Below are 23,454 nucleotides of genomic sequence, written 5' to 3' on the forward strand. Positions count from 1 at the left end.
CCCCCTGTACATGGAGGTAGTGGGATCCATAAAAAGTGAAAGTGTTGTGTGATAGAATGAATTCAAGTGCTGTTGTGATGAATTGGTGAGTCTTCCAGTCATCTTTGATTCTTAATCTGTGCTATGCTTTGTTATAGATTGTTATGTTTTGCTAAATCTCCGTATGAAAATGCCCCTGAAAAAAGGATCCCTGTGAGATCCTGAAACACATCGGGTGATATAGCAAGAAAAAAACACTATCAATTGATCCAACTGTATTCATTGCTTTTATCTATGTAATATATGGTGATGTATGCATCCATTTTTAAAAAAAATTTCAATACATTTTCTACTTTATATTATCTATAATATAGTTGCCCTTAAAGTCCCCGGTGTACTCTGTTGAGGGGCACTTCTTATCTGCAGTCTCAGTAAGTCTTCCCAAAGTTAGGCTTTACGCTTTACCGATTGGGGTTTAAAGTTGTTCACTTGCAAATTATCTAACCTTCCAATTATCTTTTTTCCCCATGATTTACATCCTGGGCAACAACTTTATAGCAACAGCATTGCCATATGTAGATAGTACAGAATGGAAGGTCCTTCTCTTACTACAAAGAACAGTGTGAAAAGGTCCACTTATTTTTTTAGGTATATCATCCTTTTACAAATGAACCAACGTTTAGATTGGTGAATATTAAAACAGGATGCTAGATGAAGGCGAGGCCAAGAAATTAGGTAAAAGAATACATAGAAACAAACCTTTGACCCGCACATTAGTGTGTATGTGTAAATCATAAATCAGGCAACCAATAGGTCTGTAACTGTTGAACATTCCATAAAAGGTAAAGCCTCTACCATCTGTCTGTTTCGAATAAAAGCCCTGGGATTACACAGATATTCAAATGATTTCTTTGCAGTTCAGTCAGTTTTGTGCAGCTCTCATCTCCCCCATATGTGCTATGTGGTTTATGTTTCAGAAGGGCTCACATGTCTCCTGGAAGTGTAAACAGGGTGGATGTTGAGTTTCCTTTCATTTTGTGGCTGAGCAGCTGTGGTTTCCCCACCTTAGGTCAAATTAAAGGCTAATATGTTCAGTGAGAGAAACACACATGAGGTATATAAATAATGTGAGTCGTTGTCATGTTGAGGCAGTTGCTAACGTCTAATCCACTCATGTGGAGAGGGTTTTCCCTCATTTTATTATAGGAAAGGAATGGCCTTTTCTGACAAGCATCATATGATCCACTGCTACTACAAGAGCAGTCTACAGCTTTATAGACTTTTTTTTTGTCATTTTTGTAGACTTTTTTTTTTTATATTGCGCTTAGCACCCAGAAATTAGCAAAATACATTTTTTGTCCCCAGTAACAATAATCACCAGAACAAAAGAGAAAAGTGAATCTACTCTGCAGAGACAGCAATAAAAATATAACCATTCAAAAAAGAGGTTTAAAATGTAATTCCTCTTTTGCAGCTAAACTGGGATAACATTATATTTGTTACATGTTTCCATTATTTGTTACATGTTTCCATCGGGACTGTGAGTGACTGCGAGCGCCGAGTACACAGGAGACCGCGACTCTGTGTAATCTGGCACTAGTGAGGCTGCAATGATGGGCAAAGGTGAGGCTGCAGATGGGCACTGAGCAGGCTGCATTGATGAGCAATGGAGAGGATGCAGATGGGCACTGATCAGGCTGCATTAATGGGCAATGGAGAAGCTGCAGATGGGCACTGATCAGGCTGCATTAATGGGCAATGGAGAGGCTGCAGATGGGCACTGATCAGGCTGCAATAGAGAGGCTGCAGATGGGCACTGAGCAGGCTGCATTGATGGGCAATGGTGAGGCTGCAGATGGGCACTGAGCAGGCTGCATTGATGGGCAATGGTGAGGCTGCAGATGGGCACTGAGCAGGCTGCATTGATGGGCAATGGGAGGCTGCAGATGGGCACTGAGCAGGCTGCAATGGTAAGGCTGCAGATGGGCACTGAGCAGGCTGGATTGATGGACAATATGAGGCTGCATTGATGGGCACTGATAAGACTGCATTGATGAGCTTTGACCCTTATTTTGCTTCAAAGTTCTTTATTTCAAATTTACGTTTTTTTCCTGAAACTTCCCTCCTAAAATTAAGGCGCATGTTATACGCATGTCCGTGTTTTATGCTGAAAAATACAGTATTTAAAAAATGCTGGTTACCCTTTTTAAGTGCTTTTTACTTGCTTAAAAATGCCAACTTGTAGCAAAGGCCTGTAAATCTTCCAAGTTATGCCTCACTGAAACTAAGAACAGGGTCATGCAGGCCACAATCAATGATGAGATATTAGCCACCCAACAAGAGAGTTTCTGTGTTTACCAAGCTATGGCAACCTTGGGTTGGTCCTTTTTCCCCTGTTGGTTTTTGTGAATCCTTGCTTGAGCCTTGATTCCTTCCCATTTGAGCCCTCCATTTCTCCTTCTATCATGATACATACAAGTCTATACCCCCAGGTTCCTATACTCCCCATCCTTCCTTATCCCCTTGCCACAAGTTGTTTAAGATCTGTACTTTCATGACTGTGTCATGTTATGTTCAATTACAAGTATGGTCCTCATACTTTTGAATCTTGTATACAGCGACTGTGTTCATCACATTTATTGTGGATGCTGTACTTTTTCTATTAGGCTGCTTTCACACTGGGGTGTCGGTGGTAAAGCGCCGATATTTCTAGCGGCGCTTTACTGTCGTTTTTGCAGGGGTTTTCGGGTGCTAGTGGGGCGCTTTTAACCCCCGCTAGCGGCCAAAAAAGGGTTAGAACGACCCGGGCTTTGCCAGTGGTTCGGCAGGGCTGCCCATTCATTTTAATGGGCAGGAGCGGTTTCAGAGCGGTGTATACACCGTTCCTTCACCGCTCCAAAGATGCTGCTTACAGGAGTTTTTTTAACGTCCTGAAAGCGCACCACTCCAGTGTGAAAGCCCTCTCGCTTTCACACTGGGACTGCAGGGGAGCCGTTTTTCAGGCACTTTACAGGTGCTATTTTTTAGCCCAAAAGCGCCTTGAAAATGCCACAGTGTGAAAGGGGTCTTATCGCAAATAAAATTTTCAAACATGAAAAGTCCTAACATGCTATCCCTGCATTGTGAAATTTAGGAGAGGGGCGTGGAGTAATGTTTAATATGTGAACCTGGTCAGTACAGTGTGTGCAGTTCTTCATTATCAGCTGTAAACTAGATTTGAACACTGTCTTCCCCAATATAAGGTTAAAGATTTAGAAACCTGTCCTGTTTGGGGATAGACAATGAGGCTTTCCATAAATTTTTAAACATCCATGACACCTTCTCCTTAGAAACATCTAAATGATAAGAAATATATATATATATATATATATATATATATATATATATATATATATATATATATATATATATATATATATATATATATTAGATATGCTGTGTGAACACAAAATATATATAGTGGCATTTTCTCAAATTTGATTGAAAAAGTGGAAATACGCTTTAGGCCAAGGATATGTGTTGACTACTACCAGTCCAGGCTTTTTCTGGCACTTTTTGTTCACATGTAGCAATCAGTATTTTTTGCTAGAAAATTACTTAGGACCCCCAAAACATTATATATATTTTTTTCAAAGCAGAGGCCCTAGAGAATAAATTGGTGGGTTTTGCAATTTTTTATGTTACACGCGCAGCAGTTTTTCAAGTGCAATTTTTGAGGAATAAATACACTTTTTTTTAATTTTAATGCATAAAAACAGAATACATAACCCAATTTTTTTGTAAGATATAAAAGATTAAGTTACACAGAGTAAATAGATACCAAACCTGTCACGCTTTAAAATTGTGCACACCTGTGCTCACCTGTGCAACGGCGACAATCTATGTACATTTAACTATTCATAGATGACATTTTAAAAGCCATTACAGGTTACCACTTTAGATTTACAGAGGAGGTCTGGTGCTAGAATTATTGCCAATGATCTGATGTTCACTGTGATACCTCACATGTGTGGGATGACCGCTTGCGGGACCAAAGCGCATGCTCGCCTTTGTGCGCAAGCATGAGAGGACAGGGGCACTTTCATTTTTTTTTTTTTTTTTTTATAATTATTTCCTTTTTTTTTTTACACTGTTGCTTTAATATTTTTTTTTTTTTTTTTATCACTTGATCACACTGATTTCTGTTACAAGGAATGTAAACATCCTTGTGACAGCAATAGATGTGTGACAGGTCTTCTTTATGGAGAGATCTGGGTCTGTAAGACCCCATATTCCTCCTCTGCACTAAAAAGCATTCAGAACACTAAGATCGTGTTTCTGAATGATTTTTGGTTCTCAAAAAATGACGCAGAGTAAACCAGAAATGATGTCATGTCTTTGCTTTCCATCTACTATTACAAACAGCCAAACAAAGCCAGTTCCTGGCTTTGCATGGCTGTTCGGTCATTCGGGTCTCCCGGTGGGATGGGAGAGCCCGGGAGAACCATGGAAGGCGACGGGGGGCTGGTGAGCCGATCCAATTGCTATTACAGAAGAAAAACGACTGCCAGCTCTAAAAAACAATAACCACCAAATTTTCAGCAACATATGGGTACGTCGCTGGACAGAAAGTGGATAAAGTCTATCTAAACCAAAGAGAAAAAAATATTGCAGCTTACCACTCTAGATGTGGTGGCTAAGTTTTGTTTTTGTTTTTTCAGGCTACATACAGTTTATGTAAGTACAAAAAGAAATTGTTGATCCTGTGAGAAATCCAGTGTCCTTGTAACTTCCTGTACACTAAATCTCAAACAAATTTGATAGTCTTCCTAGTTATCTCTTTTTGGACTTCAGAACACCTCCCCCTATGGTATAGAGATTAAGTGAGGAGGAGGTGCTCGGATTTCAAATCAGGAACACTGCCTAGGGTGACAACACTGCTCGCTCTTCTACAGATACAGCACAGAGAGTGAGCATTGTCATCCTAGGGCAAGTGTTTTTCTGCCAGGAATACCAGGTTAAAAAGTAGAAAAACCTGAAAAAAATTAAATAATTGTACCCACCACATCTAAGAACTACTAAGCTTCACTGTATAAAAATTTTGTTTTTGGGTTTAGCTTTATTGGGTCAATACTTGAATGTTTCTGAAGTTGGTCACCACTCTATGTAATGTAATTCTCTTCTTTTTCGGCCTCAGATTGCCACTTAGTACACTTTTACAAAAATATTAGAGGACTTTATACCTAAAAGTGTACTTGTGATGTGTAAAAGACCAAATGCTTGAATGTCCAAATAAATATCTAAAGTATTTCGATTGACACTGTTGAAAACACTGAGGTTACAATATGTCATTTGGTGCATCTGAAAATGCGCTGCAGTTCTGTGAGAAAGAATCTCCTCCACATTTTATTATGGACAACATGCTGCAACCAAATGCCAGCATATCCACAATGTGGTCTAATACAGACTAAAAAACTGAGAATGCAGGTATCTGATTTTTGGTGGCATCCATTATGGCAGTCTAGTTTATTAATTCAACCATCCGCACACAACATTTCTGCAAGACAGATTTAACATTTGTTAAATGTTTGTTAAAGAAGCTCTGTCCTCTAACGTCGCTACCTACTGAAAGAGTGTGAAGCAGGGCAATTTTAAAATGTATTTATTTATTTTTTTTAGTGTTCATTTTTTTATTTTTATTTTATTAATATTTTCATATTAATAGGGTACAGAAAGGAAGAAGGGAAGAAAAAAGGAAAACAAAAATATTTCCATGTACAAAAAAAATAAAAATGTACTTATTTATATAACACAACTTCCTCTAATTTTTAAGGGAAAAAAAGGAAAAAAATTGAAGGGAGAGCACCTTTTCATGCTTTTTCATTAAAAAAAAGGGGAAAAAATCCTTATAAATGTTTACTTATATATTCTTGTTCACTTTAAAACAAGTCAAATCATATTATGTCAGAAGGCTACTTACATGTTTCCAAATATACAACACACTGGGTCCATTTTACCCTGAACTCCTATAATCTATCCTGTTGTTGGGCAATCATTTGCTCCATCCTCATCAAATAACACATCTCTACTATCCATTACCCCACCTCTGGAGGTTTTGTAGATTGCCAAAGTCTAGGAATTAAGGTCCTAGCTGCACAGTGAAAGAACCTAAGTAGCGATTTCTTAATTAAAGACATGGGACCAGGGATTACCGAAAGCAGTACCATCTTTGGGGTCCATTCGAGATTTGTCGACCATACTTTATTAGATATCTGCATTACTCCCTCCCAAAGTTCTTTAATCAATGGGAAATTCCACCATACAGTACATGCAAATAAGTGCCTTCCCCTGCTGTGCACCTCTAGCATATCTTTGAATTCAGAGTTGATATCTGATTTAGTCAGTAAGGGGTTCTATGCAAAGCAGGCCATTTTAATGTAAATATGTAAACTATTATTTCCCCTTATTTTCAGTAACAGTGAAAATGGTCAGTGGAACAAATTGAGAGGGTGAAGCTCACCAAGGGGGGCACAGCAGCAATAAAAACCAGTTAGTGGTGTTAGCCCTTCCATACTCAAAACTAATAAAACATTTTGGCTTTAAATACACCATAAAGATAAAAATTGTATAAAGTGAATATTACAATTAATTGAACAATTTTTTGTAATAGCTCTCCTTTAGACACATAGAAAACCTCTCCAGATAAGCTGCTGCCACATTAATAGCTGTTAACAAAGCACATCTTTCCACAGAATACTCCAGTGACACATTTCATTATTGTAGGCTCTGGAGTAATGGAAAAGACTTGGAGTGATTTGTTCTGTGTTAGAACACAAGCAAGAGCGCTGACATACGCTGTCCATAGTCTTTCACAGTCCCTATTATGGTTCATTCTGTCCACATACTGAGCCACAGTGGCATGACAAACCATGAGAATCTTTCTGTTCCACATTTTCACCAAAGCTTTTGAATTCCTGGTAGTCTTACACAATGTACTGAAAAACAGATGACGGTCAAATAATATGTTTTCAGCAGTCCCTTTCATGTAAAGAAAGGCCGTCGTTTCATTTTGGCTTTCCACACTGTAATCATTTGTCCATAATCTCCTTTATGAAAAACGTTCCATGAATGAGAAATTCATTAGCTTGCCGAGCAGTTGCACGTGTTCCTTATCACATCTGTGTGGTAGTTGCGAACAGGATTTTTTGCATTATTTTCGAAAGGAATTCTTGTGTCTTTTCCAGCATGAAGTGAGTGATGTGAATTTAATGTTGATTAGCCTTTCAAGAACAATACCTTTTTTATGGGTTTCCCACTAAAGAATGCTGGTGACTTAATCCATTTTCCACCCACATTCCATCTTGACTTCACAATAAGGTTGAAGAATAAATAGCCCCGATGAATAATACAATAGTAAATTCACATAGCTATAATTATTTATTAAAAACAATAGTCTTGGACTGTATATCACTTATACTTGGCAGATCAGACTACCCTTTTTCATTGGAATGCAATGTGGTCTGTCTGGAAGCAGTTCACATACATATATGGCTTTACAAGAACATATGCAATTGGCCTGGGTGCATGTTTAAAAAAAAAATGTTCAACTTTGAACATGCATTCATGTCAGAGATTTCTTTTACACGCCGATGTGATGTGAAGTCACGCAAGTTGCTCTGGCCTTTGATTGGTAAGCGGGGATATAGTGAAATTCCTACCAAATGAAGCTCAATTTATAAAAAAATAGCACAAACATTTTAAACGCTGATAACTAAACATTTTTTGATGACCAAAAAATTGTTGCATTAAAATAAGTTGGAAATTGTTTAGTCTGAATTTCATCAATAATAACACTCCCAAAAAATAATACATTTATTTTTTGGCAAATATAGACACATTTTAATGACACCTTATAAAAATGTTGAACCTTGATAGGAAAAACCTACCCAGAATCCAGGCTTATGGCTACTAAAACTCAAGCAAAATGCTCAGAAAAGGCTCAACATCTAAATATCACCAGGAACAAGAGAAAGTACTTGTAAATAAGGCTGGACACCAGAAATTCACAGATGAAGTAGTGCACAGGTGTCAAACACAAGGCCCACAGGCTGAATCCGGCCCGCTGGGCCTTGTTATGTGGCCCGCAGCGACCACTGGCCACCACCTACGGCCACCACCTACTACTCTCACCTGCTCTTCCTGCCATCACTTGTAAACACAGGAACTTCTGTGTTTATAGTGACAGCTATGGTCTACCATGCCCACTGCACATGTGCAGTCTTCTGGGACATGTGTTGTGTCCCAGAAGACTGTGGGGTCCCCCCTAAAAAATTGCCAAATGTCAAAGAGGAGGGGAGGACCCTTAGACTGGAACCTTTTGGGTGAAGAATATTTTATTCAGACAGGTTACCAACAACTAGTGAATTTTTCACAGCAAGTCATTCCCTTTATGACAGTGAGGTCACTAAACAGATATCCCCTACCATTCTGCTTTCAGTAGACAAATTGGGTTTGCGGGTAAAACAAATTGCTTTTTTTCCAATAAACTCCAGGGCAGTGGGAACCAGTCAGATCTGCAGAGAGCTTTTTTTTTAATTCTTTGTTTAAGACATTGTGCAAATACAATAGGACATCCCATCTGGTGTTACAAATTGCATGTAAAACACACAAAAAAAAGAATGGAGATGTAAAAAAGGTGGCATACATTAGGAGGCACTTTTCGAAACAGGAGTTACTCCTGTGATATAGCGGATGTAGCATCCCTTACCAGTAAGCCAACTCCCGTATATACACAATAAAGCCTCTATGTAGACTCTGAACCTATGGAAATTACACTGGTTTCAGAATAAATGTAAACTAATGCCGCGTACACACGAGCGGACTTTCTATCCTACTTGGTCCGGCACACTTTCCGACGGACTTTGTCCGCCAGGTGCGCCGGACTTTAAAACGGACGGACTTGCCCACACACGCCGGGACTTTCCGGCGGGCTAAGTCCGCCCGTCTTTCCGACGGACTTTCGCCGGAGTTGCGGCGGACTTTCAGAATGAACGGACTTGCCCACACACGGACAAGTCCGTTCATTTTGAACGTGACTCAGGTGCGACGGGACTAGAAAAGGATGTCAATCTTGCCGCTTTTATCGGCGAGATTGACACCTTACTAGCCCCGTCGCGGGGCATACCAGGCCCTTAGGTCTGGTATGGATTATAAAGGGGAACCCCGCTACGCCGAAAAAACGGCGTGGGGTCCCCCTAAAATCCATACCAGACTCCGATCCGAGCACGCAGCCTGGCCGGTCAGGAAAGGGGGTGGGGACGAGCGAGCGCCCCCCCCCCCTCCTGAACCGTACCAGGCCGCATGCCCTCAACATGGGGGTGGGTGCTTTGGGGGAGGGGGCGCCCTGCGCCCCCCCCCCCAAAGCACCTTGTCCCCATGTTGATGAGGACAAGGGCCTCTTCCCGACAACCCTGGCCGTTGGTTGTCGGGGTCTGCGGGCGGGGGCTTATCGGAATCTGGGAGCCCCCTTTAATAAGGGGGCCCCCAGATCCCGGCCCCCCACCCTATGTAAATGAGTATGGGGTACATGGTACCCCTACCCATTTACCTAGGAAAAAAGTGTAAGTAATAAAACACACTACACAGGTTTTTAAAATATTTTATTAAACAGCTCCGGGGGGGGGATCTTCCTCCGGCTTCGGGGGTCTTCTTCCGGCTTCGGGGGTCCCTCCGCTTCATCTTCTCCCGGCGTCCGGTTGGTTCTTCTCCGCTCTCCGGCCTCTTCTCCCGGTGTCGCAGGTCTTCGGCCGGCCCCTCCGCTCTCTTCATGTAGCTCTATTGCGAGCGGAGGTCCGGACTTCTGGGCTTCTGGGCTTCTGGGCTTCTGGGCTTCTTGGCTTCTCTTCTCTTCCCCCAGATGTTGACACGACGCTCTCTCCGGCTGGACTGGTCTCTGAGGGCTGCGTTGTGACTTATATAGGCGGAGACCCCGCCCCCATATGATGTCACAGTCCTTGGGCATGCTGGGACTGTGACGTTTTAGTCCCAGCATGCCCAGGGACTGTGACATCATATGGGGGCGGGGTCTCCGCCTATATAAGTCACAACGCAGCCCTCAGAGACCAGTCCAGCCGGAGAGAGCGTCGTGTCAACATCTGGGGGAAGAGAAGAGAAGCCCAGAAGCCCAGAAGCCCAGAAGTCCGGACCTCCGCTCGCAATAGAGCTACATGAAGAGCTACATGAAGAGCCGGAGGAAGATCCCCCCCCCCCGGAGCTGTTTAATAAAATATTTTAAAAACCTGTGTAGTGTGTTTTATTACTTACACTTTTTTCCTAGGTAAATGGGTAGGGGTACCATGTACCCCATACTCATTTACATAGGGTGGGGGGCCGGGATCTGGGGGCCCCCTTATTAAAGGGGGCTCCCAGATTCCGATAAGCCCCCGCCCGCAGACCCCGACAACCAACGGCCAGGGTTGTCGGGAAGAGGCCCTTGTCCTCATCAACATGGGGACAAGGTGCTTTGGGGGGGGGGGCGCAGGGCGCCCCCCTCCCCCAAAGCACCCACCCCCTATGTTGAGGGCATGCGGCCTGGTACGGTTCAGGAGGGGGGGGGCGCTCGCTCGTCCCCACCCCCTTTCCTGACCGGCCAGGCTGCGTGCTCGGATCGGGGTCTGGTATGGATTTTAGGGGGACCCCACGCCGTTTTTTCGGCGTAGCGGGGTTCCCCTTTATAATCCATACCAGACCTAAGGGCCTGGTATGCCCCGCGCTCGCCGCAATAGGAAGATTTGTTTTTCCTATTGCAGCGAGCGCGAGATGCAATACCATCCCCTCGTGTCGTATTTGGTCTGTCGGACCAGCCTACACACGAGCGGGCTTTCCGTCGGACCAGCACACACACGAGCGGACTTTCCGCCCGAAACTGAGTCCGACGGAAAGATTTCAAACATGTTTAAAATCTAGGTCCGGCGGGCTTTTGGGAAGAAGTCCGCCGGAAAAGTCCGCCGCCGCCCACACACGGGCGGATTGTCCGGCACACTCTGGTCCGCCGGACCAAGTATGCCGGAAAGTCCGACCGTGTGTACGCGGCATAAGTCTACAAAATAATGCAATGCCCCTCCATTCCCTGAGATAGGGGTAGCAAGGGGGAAACATATACAGAAAAACAGAAAATGTGGATCCCAATCATGCCCGTGATCAGGCCAGAGAGATTTGACTTCTCTGTCTTCTCACCCCTACTTATGTCATTTGGCCATATTAATAGAACTGCCCATTTACCAGTATAAATTACCACCATAGCTTACTCAGGCTGTCACATCTGAATTATTCTTGTGAAATAGTATTTCCCATGAATTATAAATGATGAAATTGGTCTTCCATATCAGTAAGTATTTAATTTTATCATACATGTACTGATATGGAAGACACTTTAATCATTTCTAACTCATAGGAAAATCAAATATTTGTGTTATTACTGCAAAATAGGCTTCAATATTACCCAATTCATTACTTGGTATATCGATTTTGCCTGTGCTCGCGGCAAGCAGAAAAGTGAGTTGTCTGACAGGTGCTCCTTATCTTGGCATAAATTCTCAGCAATTTATGTTAACAATTCCTGCCTACTGTTTAGACATCTAAGTACACCTTCTCTATTTTCAAGTAAGGCCAATTTGTAATGTGATGGTGTAATTAGAAAAATTCAACCCATTAATTATAATGGTTTTCTTTCACACAGATTTCGAGCAACAGTTGGAAACATTAGGACTGAATTTCCAGAATGTAACTAAAGAAATGCAACATCACAAGGACATTTCCATGTAAGCCGCTTTCTTTTTTTACTCCTAAACAAACAGCAGCATACAGGCGTTGCTCTCTATTCCTGACACCAGCCAGCCACATTAGTAATATGCAGCTGCTGACTCAGAGACATCCGTTGCTTATGAAAGGAACACCAGATGACCTATGCTGAGCTCTCCAACGGTTACTTTGAGGAATGTTTCACATACACTTTCCTTTTGTATATATTCAGACTCATTCAGGGAGGTAATGCAAACAGCACAGCTGAAGTACAAATCCTAGTAATTCATATTAACTAACCCATTTCCAGCTCTGAATATGAGTCATACTCACTACCATAGACTTATAATAAATATTAGAAGGCTTGTTAGACTGTTCTAAAGGTGCTTAATATTTGACTGGTAATTATCCAAGGTAGCCTTAGCCTAAAGCTGACCATACATTATACAATTTTCCTATTCAACTTACCTTCAACCATGTAGTACAAGGGCCTACCTGATTGCACTAAAATTGAAAATGTTCAAGTTTTGACCTCATATTATATGGTTTTGGTAAATCTAAAAGAAAATTGTACAAGAAAATTGTATAATGTATAGCCAGCCTAAGAGGATACCATAAGTATACAGTAAGTCCCCTACATACGAATATTCAACTTACAAACTTTCACAGATGCGAACATGTGTTCACGTGTCCCATCCTGTAAAGCTGGCTACACACACTCAGTTATTTTTCGTTCAACCCAGCAGGCTGAATGAAAAAAATGACAGATCGCAGTACCAACACACGCAATGTTAATGCAGCGATCTCCCCCACTGTGTCTTTGTGTTCTGACAGGGGGCCGCCAGAACAGACTGATCTGGGCTTGCAGCCTTTGTCTGCAAGCGCTGATCTTTGCTGGATTCACGAACAAGTTGAACTTACGAACAAACTTCCGGAATGGATCTCGTTCATAAGTAGTGCCCTTACTGTAGAAAGCAGCTGGACCATACATGATCATTTGTGGAGAGGGGAGTCACCTGTTACCCCCAGGGCTGTCATATTTCAAGAGGAAAAAAATTGCAGTCTGTATTTCCATAATGTGTGTGTGTATATATATATATATATATATATATATATATATATATATACACATTGTCTGACATCATTAACCAGATGAAACAAGAGAGAAACTTTGTACTGTTGAAAGGATACATTTTTACACAGGTATAACTAGGAAATTGTTTCTAGTAAAACAGCAAAAAAGACATGTAGGACTGCGCAGTTTGCTCCTAACTTAACAAACGGCAAGACATGCAAAAATTGAAAGCGCTTTTAATATGGACAAAGTCTGTTTGCAAATGTACTACATTTTTACATGCTTGAACTTCCTTCAAACCGTTGAAGGAGGTTAGACCCTGGCACCAGGCAGTGGATAAGGTGTGCTCTTCTGAAACACAAGTCCTTTTGCTATGCCTACATGTATCATTGAAATATTTACAAAACTGAACTTGATTTGGAATGCTTGATTTGTAATTCTCCTAGACTACTTTTGTGATTTACACACCTCTGCGATACTGCATAGCCAGAAAGATAATTCCACTTTTTTTTATTATTTCACTGTCCAGTTTAACAGCTTCCGAGGCTGATTCATTCACTATTCAATAACAAAGTTGTAGGTGGAGAGGGCACCAGGAAGCTTCAAAGCTGAACCAGAAATTAGTGGTGGTGTCTTCCTTCTGGGCTAGGCAGTGTGCCACAAGGTAATCACAAGACTTACTGAATATATGTCAGTGCAAATCTTTTAGAAAAAACAATTCTCTTATACACCGATCAGTCATAACATGATGATCCAACTTATATTGAGTAGCTCCCCTTTTTGCCACCAAAACAGCCTAAAGGTATGCTGTGGTATCTGGCACTACACCGTCAGTAGCAAATCCTTTAAGTCCTGTAAGTTGCAAGGTAGGGCCTCATGGATCAGACTTGTTTTTTCAACACATCACACAGATTCTCGATAGATTGAGATCTGAAAACTTGTTGTGTTCCTCAAATCATTCTTGAACCATTTTTGCAGTGTGGCAGTGCACATTTTCCTCCTGAAAGAGACCACTTCCATTAGGAAATGCCATTTCCATGAAGGGATGCACTTGGTCAGCAACAATGTTTAGGCAGGTGGTATGTATCAAAGTAATGTCCAGATGAATGGCAGGCCAGCAGAACGTTGCCCAAAGCATCACACTGCCTTCACTGACTTTTCTTCTTCCCATACTGCATCCTGGTGCCGTGTTTTCCCCGGGTAAACAATGTACACACCTGGCCGTCCACATGATATAAGAGAAAATATGATTCAAGTGGCCGGGTTACCTTCTTCCATTGCTCTGTGGTCCAGGTCTTATGTTCATTAAAGGAGCTTTTGGCTGTGCACACGGGTCAGCATGGGCACCTGACTGGTCTGTGGTTACGTAGGCCCATGCATAACAAACTGCAATGCCCATTTTTTCTGCTTTTTTTTCACATCAACTTCAAGGACAACATGTTTGCTTGCTGACTAATATATCCCGCTGACTTTCAGAAGCCATTGTAACAAGATAATCAATGTAAATTAGACTTGGGAAACTTAACATTAATAAATCACCGGGACCAGATGGCTTGCACCCGAGGGTACTTAGGGAACTCAGTCAAGTAATTGCCAGACCATTGTTCCGATTTTTTACTGACAGTCTAATGACTGGAATGGTACCAGCTGATGGGCGAAATGCCAATGTAGCACCAATATTTAAAAAGGGCCCAAAATACATCCCTGGGAATTACAGACCAGTTAGCCTAACATCAATAGTATGCAAGCTCTTGGAGGGGATGATAAGGGACTATAGACATGATTTTAGTAATAAGAACGTCATCATTAGCAGTAATCAGCATGGATTCATGAAGAATCGTTCTTGCCGAACCAATCTATTAACCTTCTATGAGGAGGTGAGTTGCCATCTAAATAAAGGAAGGCCCGTAGACGTGGTGTATCTGGATTTTGCAAAAGCATTTGACACAGTTCCCCATAAACGTTTACTGTACAAAATAAGGTCCTTTGGCATGGACCATAGTGTGAGCACATGGATTGAAAACTGGCTACAAGGGTGAGTTCAGAGGGTACTGATAAATGGGGAGTACTCAGAATGGTCAGAGGTGGGTAGTGGGGTGCCCCAGGGTTCTGTGCTGGGACCAATCCTATTTAATTTGTTCATAAACTACCTGGAGGATGGGGTAAACAGTTCAATCTCTGTATTTGCGGACAATACTATGCTAAGCAGGGCAACAACTTCTCTGCAGGATGTGGAAGCCTTGCAAAAAGATCTGAACAAATTAATGGGGTGGGTAACCACATGGCAAATGAGGTTTAATGTAGAAAAATGTAAAATAATGCATTTGGGTGGCAAAAATATGAATGCAATCTATACACTAGGGGGAGAACCTCTGGGGGAATCTAGGATGGAAAAGGACCTGGGGGTCCTAGTAGTTGATAGGTTCAGCAATGGCATGCAGTGCCAAGCTGCTGCTAACAAAGTAAACAGAATATTGGCATGAATTAAAAAGGGGATCAACTCCAAAGATAAAACGATAATTCTCCCGCTCTACAAGACTCTGGTCCGGCTGCACCTAGAGTATGCTGTCCAGTTCTGGACACCAGTCCTCATGAAGTATGTACTGGAAATGGAGCGAGTACAAAGACGGGCAACAAAGCTAATAAAGGGTCTGGAGGATATTAGTTATGAAGAAAGGTTGCGAGCACTGAACGTATTCTCTCTGGAGAAGAGGCGCTTGAGAGGGGATATGATTTAAATTTCCAAATACCGTATTGGTGACCCCGCAATAGGGATAAAACTTTTTTGCAGGAGGAAGTTTAACAAGACAGGTGGCCACTCATTGAAATTAGAAGAAAAGAGGTTTAACGCCTTCCACAGGTGGTGGTATCAGCGGGGAGTATTGATAGTTTCAAAAAACGATTAGATAAGCACGTGAACGACCAAAACATACAGGGATTTACAATGTAATACTGACATATAATCACACACATTGGTTGGACTTGATGGACTTTTTTTAACCTCACCTACTACCATGTTTCCCCAAAAATAAGACCGGGTCTTATATTAAATTTGGTTACAAAAAACACACTAGGGCTTATTTTCATGGGATGTCTTATTTATTTAATGTATTACATTATATTAATACCGGTAATACTGGTATTAATACGGTATAGGCATAAAGTGCGCAAAAGGTCTCAAGTCTGTCTGGCTGACAGTCTTAAAGGGGTTGTTGCTTTAAAAAAAAAAAAAAAAATCCTGTTCCTTTAAAGCATGATAGACCGTATAGTGTTTGTGCTGTGTCATTTATCCATCTCTATTTTCTAAAAAAAACCTGTTAAAATCTAAAAATTCTTTGTCCTCTGTCTTCCCACCCCCCCCCCCCATCCCCCACATTGTCAGGTCAGGAGTCTGTTTTTTACATCATTTTTTTACATCATTATGAAATTATGTAATCTGTTTTACTGGTATGAAGTTCAGTGTGTCCACAGTTTTATATAAAAGTACCTTTTTAACACCTTTATAAGCTCCTCTTCTTCTCTGAGATCTCGAAGGAGATGAGGAAAGAGAAGAGGAAGAGGCAGCAGACGTCAGCCGGGAGGAGAGAAGAGGACCTCCGGCGGGTCAGCGGTGGGTGTAAACATGTTTTTTTTAATACAGCAGCAAACGGAGACACTGGCCCATATTTACAAAAGAATTACAGGACTTTTAATAAGATTTACTAGGGCTTATTTTCGGTGTAGGGCTTATATTGCAGCCCGCCCTAATAATCACGATAGGTCTTACTTTCGGGGTAGGGCTTATTTTCGGAGAAACACGGTATGTAACTATGTAATGTTATTCACTTAACCTGTCAGTGATCTTAATACTATGATCAGTGTATATATCACAACTGCATGGTTATCTGTTTGCCTGTAGTTTATTTCAGGTACTAAAAAGGCATGAATTTTATTTTTACATAGTGACAACCTGTTATGTAATAGTAGCTAATAAGTGTAAATTTTCCCATTCTTATCACAAATACATGTGGCTATCTTCTTTTATATCCTACTCTGCTTTTCATGAATGCTTGAATAAAAGACGTTGGCTTTGCTTTCTCAATTGGCCCATATTTCAGAAGGCTGAATGCCTGATAATCTGTAAATATTTAAAAAACACAGAAACATTTCATGCTAAGGCTCCGTTCACATATGCACTATATTTTCAAAAGTATTGGGACGCCTGCCTTTACACACACATGAACTTTAATGGCATCCCAGTCTTAGTCCGTAGGGTTCACTATTGAGTTGGCCCACCCTTTGCAGCTAGGACTGCTAGAACAGATTCTTTTTTGGGAAGGCTGTCCACAAGGTTTAGGAGTGTGTTTATGGGAATGTTTGACCATTCTTTCAGAAGCGCATTTGTGAGGTCAGGCACTGATGTTGGCCGAGGAGACCTGGCTCGCAGTCACCGCTCTAATTCATCCCAAAGGTGTTCGATCAGGTTGAGGTCAGGACTCTGTGCAGGCCAGCCAAGTTCCCCAAACTGTTCCAACAAAGTTGGGAGCATGAAATAAAAAAGAATTGTCCAAAATGTCTTGGTATGCTGAAACTTTAAGAGTTCCCTTCACTGGAACTAAGGGGCCTAGCCCAACCCCTGAAAAACAACCCAACACCATAATCCCCCCTCCACCAAATGCTTTGGACCATTGCACAATCTGGGATTCCGATAAGGCCCGACCGTATACAGTACATATATGGTGGCTCGCCTGTGCAGAATCACGTACCTGTACATAATCCTGCACTTCGGGGTCTTGGGCACGCATGTGCGCCACCGGCAACCCGCTCCCGCTGTGATTGGACATTGCTGCTCCACGTACAGAGCCCTGTGTTCTTAGTAAACACAGGGCTCTGTACTGCGATTCGGGTGCCCCCTACCTGGAAATACTGGATCACAGACATGGATGTGATCCAGCACAGTGGAGCCGCATAGCAAGAGTAAAAGGCAGTGGGCAGTCAGCTAGTGGTATATGGTATCCCTGCAGGCTATGTGCAGTTTCCCTGAATCCTGGCCAAACAACTACCATTCAGAGGCATCTGCTGATGCATTGAAGCCAGGGTGTGTGGTTCGTTGAGCATGCCCCCAATAGCACAACAGTAAGCACGCTTCTACTTTCACTCAAGCTCAAATGCGCTGTGTACTTCCTCCCCCTGTTGCAGCAGCAGCTGAGCGCAACACAGTTGTTACAGGGGAGGGAAAGTACACTGCGCTTGTGCAGTTGTGTGAAAGATGGAGATTGCTTGTTCCTGTGATGCTGAACAGATCACCTGACCTCGCTTCTCTGCAAGACATAGAGGATATCTCCGATTGGGTCTCCGGATTCTGCTCCGATCGGGCCTCCGATGTAAAATCATGGAAGCGATGTCACAACATTACTTCCGGTTTACTCGGCTGCCAATGACTCTAATTTATAAAAATTACAGTATTCAGAGTCGCCATTTTTGGCGATCTGAATACTTTTAAGTTGCAAAGAAGGGATCTGACCCCTAATCCCTCCATAAAGAGTACCTGTCACTGCCTATTACTGTCACAAGGGATGTTTACATTCCTTGTGACAGCAATGAAAGTGATCAGATTTTTATTTTTTTTTTAAAGGGACAATGTAAGAAAATGTGCTCATGCAGGAAAGAAAACACATACGTAAGTCGCTCCGGCAAATGTAAACGGTGTTCAAATCACACATGTGAGGTATCGCCGTGATCGTCAGAGTAAGAGCAATAATTCTAGCACCAGACCTCCGCTGTAACTCTAACCTGGTAACCATAAAAAAATTTTAAAGCGGCGCCTATGGAGATTTTTAGGTACCGTAGTTTGTGGCCACTCCACGGGTGTTCGCAATTTCAAAGCATGATATGTTACATATCTATTTACTTGGCGTTACATCATCTTTCACATTATAAAAAAAATTGGGCTAACTTTACTGTTTAGTTTTTTTTAATTCATGAAAGTGTCTTCTTTCCCCAAAAAAATGCGCTTGAAAGACCGATGCGCAAATACCGTGTGACATAAAATATTGCAATGATCACCATTTTATTCCCTTGGGTCTCTGCCAAAAATATATATATAATGTTTGGGGGTTCTAAGTAATTTTCTAGCAAAAAATATGGATTTTAACTTGTAAGCAACAAATGTCAGAAATAGGCTTAGGTGTGAAAGGGTTAAAATAACCTAGTTTATCCTTTAAAATAAACCTCAATTTTCTCTGCTGTACAATGTTTTTTTTTTGTTTTTTTTTTTGTAATACTGGGCCCTTTTATTGCACAGTACCGTTTAATAGAAAGGTGCTAACCCTTTAAAAATTGTTCCCCAAGAACAAAAGAATGTGGCAAAATACATCATCAATTCATAAATTATATACAGTCATATAAATGATTAAGCACACCCTGTGGAAATTGTTGACTTTTTCAAAATATTTGAAAATGCAAACATTCAATCTTTGTTCAAACAGTGCCTACAGATAAAGATGATATACCTGAATAAAAACACAAGAAAAAGTACCCTTCAATCTTTTATTCAAGAAATTATTAATAGATGGAATGGCATACTGTGGAAATCATAGTTTCACCCTTAACATCTAAAGCTTTGCTCTCTGTAGCAAAAATTACTTTTTGTTTACCTGCCCACCAGTTTCTAACATCGACTAAAGGACATTTTTTAACATGTTCTCTGTGCAGAATTCCATCTGTTGCAAGGTTTTTGTGGATTTTCTTGCATTAACTGCATTCTCTAAATCCCAAGTTTTTTTAGGGGGAATCAAATGAGGGCTTTGACTATGGTAGTCAATAACCCTCTATTTCTTCTGTTTGAGCCTTTGGTGGATTTCCTGGTGTGCTTCAGATCATTATTGTGTTATTGTGACCCATTTCTGGTTCAAAAAATGGGTACAGATGGTCTCACGTTCTCATCAAGCACACTTTGATAAGATGCAGAGAATATATAGTTGACACAATAACTGCAATTTCTCCAGACCCCAAAAAGCATGATTTATAACAGAAGCCCTGCCTGCCAATAATGTAACGAGCCCCTTGCTCGCTCGATTCCACTCTCCCGACACTCATCTGCGGCTATAGAATTAGATTGCAGATCTCAACATCTGATGGTTCGGTCATCCGATGTTCCGGTACTAGAACTACAGCTATGTGCCGTTCTAATCCAGTTGTGTAGCTCAGAACAAACACCAGGCAGGCTGCTCATATTCCTGCTCATATTACTCTAACAATACAGCTGTAACCTAATTAACCTAATTAACATGAGCTAATTAACTAATCCCTTTAGACAGCCTAGACGACTCAGACATGAACTTTAGGCCAGACTGGCCGTCTTGTAGCTCAGAAAACACAATCAACATTATCACAATAGCAGAGTTAATTAACACGAACAACAATGGGGATCTAATGACTCTTAGATCCCATACTAGAGACTTATTTAAAATACACATTCTAGCAGGCAACAGACAGACAGGTGCTGGAATTGATATCAGCATCTCCTAACAGTATTTGTCCCAGCATTATGAATCAGCCACTATTTCTAATATGGCAAATCCAGGGTCCCCAGAGTCTGTGTGTCCTGGGGGACCAGGACCTGAATCCACAGTAATACCACCTCAAGGGTCCCCAGGCACACAGCTCACAAAGAGCACCGTTCCCCCAAATGCCAGGGCCCACGATCGATCGGCGAGAGGCTAGCATTCAGTCCCCTCCAAAGTCTCTCTCCCGGCTAGGTCTGTCACATTTCTCCCCTTTCGGCAGGAGACTAACACAGGAGGAGACCCCAGACGGGTTGACTCCGAAGTCAGTCAGTAGTTCCAGTCCTCTAATGTCTGTGCCCACTCAGTAACCCAAACAAATTGTTCCAAACAATATAAATTGTTCCAGCCAACCTCTGCCTCTCTCAGAGAACATATCTGCTGCTGGGGAGAGGCCTGGACTGGCCCTTCTCCCTGGAGTCCTTTCTGCCGCTGGAGAGAAGACAGGGTGTCTAGGCTCACTCCGTCATGCTGTTGGGGATCTGGGCCGTCTGCCCAGCATCCCTGGGGTATACAGGTGGAGACTGAAGTCCCATCCACCTTCACAGGAAATCCATCCTCTGTTAGTTGAGGGCAGAGTCCAGCAGTACTCGGCCCTGTTGCCAGCCCTTCTGCTGGAAACCTCACACCATCTGCTCCGGCTAACTGTTGGGGCAGGAGGCTGGCTTCCTGCACTCCCAAACCGTGTAGCTGCTATTGGGGAGGTGAGCCGGCTGCTTCCTTTTCCATTCCCTCATCTGGATGTTGGGACGATATGTCAGTGTTACTGTCTCCCAGGTGCACGGATCTTTGCTGGGGAGGAAAGACCACTTCCTCCACCCTGGCCAACTGTTGGGGAAGGACGATGAACACCTCCTCTCCCTTCTCCCCCTGTATCCCGATCTGCTGCTGGGAAGTGACCACCTCCTTCTCACCCTGAGCCTCCGGAACTGCCGAAGGTGTAGGGCAGAGATCTTGGACTCTCTGTCCAGTTGCCAGCGCTTCAGCTGGGGAAGTTCCTTGTAACTTCACAAATACTTCTGTTGGTGCTGGGCAGAGCACAGTGAAGTTTGGCCCTAATAACAGCTCTTCTTCTGCTGGAGGCTCACCAGGTTGTTCTTCCTCAGCAGAAAAGTCTGTCAAATCCCCTGTCTCTGCAACTGGTGTCTGGGGATAAAGGTTCACCATCTCCTGTCCCTGGAACCCAGAAGATGCTATCAGTGCTGGGCAGAGGTTAGCAGAGCTCTGCCCTGTTGTCAGCACTTCAGGTTTGGGGACGGCAATCTTTAGATTTTCCACTGCCAATTCTCTGGCATGCTGCTGGACAGGCACATTCCTCCATCCAAGATCATCCACTGCAGAAACAGGTTCATCAATGTCAGTCAGCACTTGCTGCACCCGCCATAAGACCTCTGCCTCCATAGCTGCGGGGCCAGGTTGGCAAAGCACACTGTTACTCTGCCACATTGTCAACTCTTCAGCCAGGATTTCAGAGTTGTCAACTGGTATTTCCTGATAGTCCCAGGGACTAAGGGAGCACCACTCTGCTGCTGAGCAGAGTCTAGCAGCTGTCTGTAGGCCATCTCAAGCTCCCATTCCTGAACGGCCAGAAACTCCAAATCTTCCTGTGCCCAGTGCACTTCCGAGACATTCAGTCTTCGCTCTCTGTACTCCATTATTTCCTCCAAACGCCACTCCCGATCACTCCCAAAATCAGGGTCCCTGGACAGCCTCCAGTACAACAATCCCAGGCCATCGTAGTCAAAGCCTTCCGTGGGGCTGTCATCCGCTGTCCACGGGCACACTTGGGCTACATACCACTGGAGGGCTCTGTAGCTCTCGTCCAACCGCATTTCTGCCCGGATCAGCCTGCTTAACTCAGCTGTCCACTCCTGGTTCGGCTGTTACCCCAATAACAGCATTTGCACTTCATACTGCGACCAGTACCTTACATGGATGGAGGGGAGAACTTTTCCCTGGTTTCGCTGCTCACGGGCTAGCGCTTCCTTCCAGAGTTCGCAGCGAATAGAATCAAACCATCCTAGCAGGACCTGCTCTGATATTGGTCCTCTGTGCTGTATCTGTATCTCTCGCAACCTCCTTCTGAATTCCTCATCCATGGTGGCTGGTATCTCTCCTCTCCTGCTATCTGGACCTTGGATCCAGGTGATGGTTTGGATGTGTTCACAGCAAGGAAGCACGATCCCACCATTCCCTCCGCGGCTCTCAAGTAAGTCTTTCAGCGTGGCTCTCCTGCAGGCTGGTTTGGAGTGTCCCAGTAACTGGAGAGCAAATCCCACGGCTGCCAACCAATGTAACAAGCCCCTTGCTCGCTCGATTTCACTCTCCCGACACTCCTCTGCGGCTATAGAATCAGATTGCAGATCGCAACATCTGATTGTTCGGTCATCCGATGCTCTGGGATTAGAACTACAGTTATGTGCCATTCTAACCCAGTTGTGATAGCTCAGAACAAACACCAGGCAGGCTGTATGTAAGTTCAACCAGGATTCTCTTTTTTCCAAAAATACAGGCTCTTTTATACAATAAAAGAGGAGGTGCAGACCTCCTGCTCATATTACTCTAACAATACAGCTGTAACCTAATTAACATGAGCTAATTAACTAATCCCTTTAGACAGCCTAGATGACGCAGACATGACCTCTAGGCCAGACTGGCCATCTTGTAGCTCAGAAAACACAATCAACATTATCACAATAGCAGAGTTAATTAACACAAACAACAATGGCGATCTAATGACTCTTAGATCCCATACTAGAGACTTATTTACAATACACATTCTAGCAGGCAACAGACAGACAGGTGCTGGAATTGACATCAGCATCTCCTAACAGTATTTGTCCCAGCATTATGAATCAGCCAGTATTTCTATTATGGCAAATCCAGGGTCCCCAGAGTCTGTGTGTCCTGGGGGACCAGGACCTGAATCCACAGTAATACCACCTCAAGGGTCCCCAGGCATACAGCTCACAAAGAGCACCGTTCCCCCAATTGCCAGGGCCATCGATCGGCAAGAGGCTAGCATTCAGTCCCCTCAAAAAGTCTCTCTCCCGGCTAGGTCTGTCACAATATAGTTGA

General features: G+C 42.9%; 1 protein-coding gene across 1 annotated transcript in view; it reads left to right on the forward strand.

The window, feature by feature from the left end:
- The window catches only part of LEKR1 (leucine, glutamate and lysine rich 1), a 283,385-nt gene that overhangs the window by 181,886 nt on the left and 78,045 nt on the right, over positions 1 to 23,454 (forward strand). Inside the window, exon 7 of the mRNA XM_073626080.1 lies at positions 11,696 to 11,777. Coding sequence (XP_073482181.1) covers positions 11,696 to 11,777 — 82 coding nt within the window. The remainder of the gene's footprint in view (positions 1 to 11,695; positions 11,778 to 23,454) is intronic.

Source organism: Aquarana catesbeiana, linkage group LG04 (assembly GCF_042186555.1).
Source record: "Aquarana catesbeiana isolate 2022-GZ linkage group LG04, ASM4218655v1, whole genome shotgun sequence".
Classification (NCBI taxonomy): domain Eukaryota; kingdom Metazoa; phylum Chordata; class Amphibia; order Anura; family Ranidae; genus Aquarana; species Aquarana catesbeiana.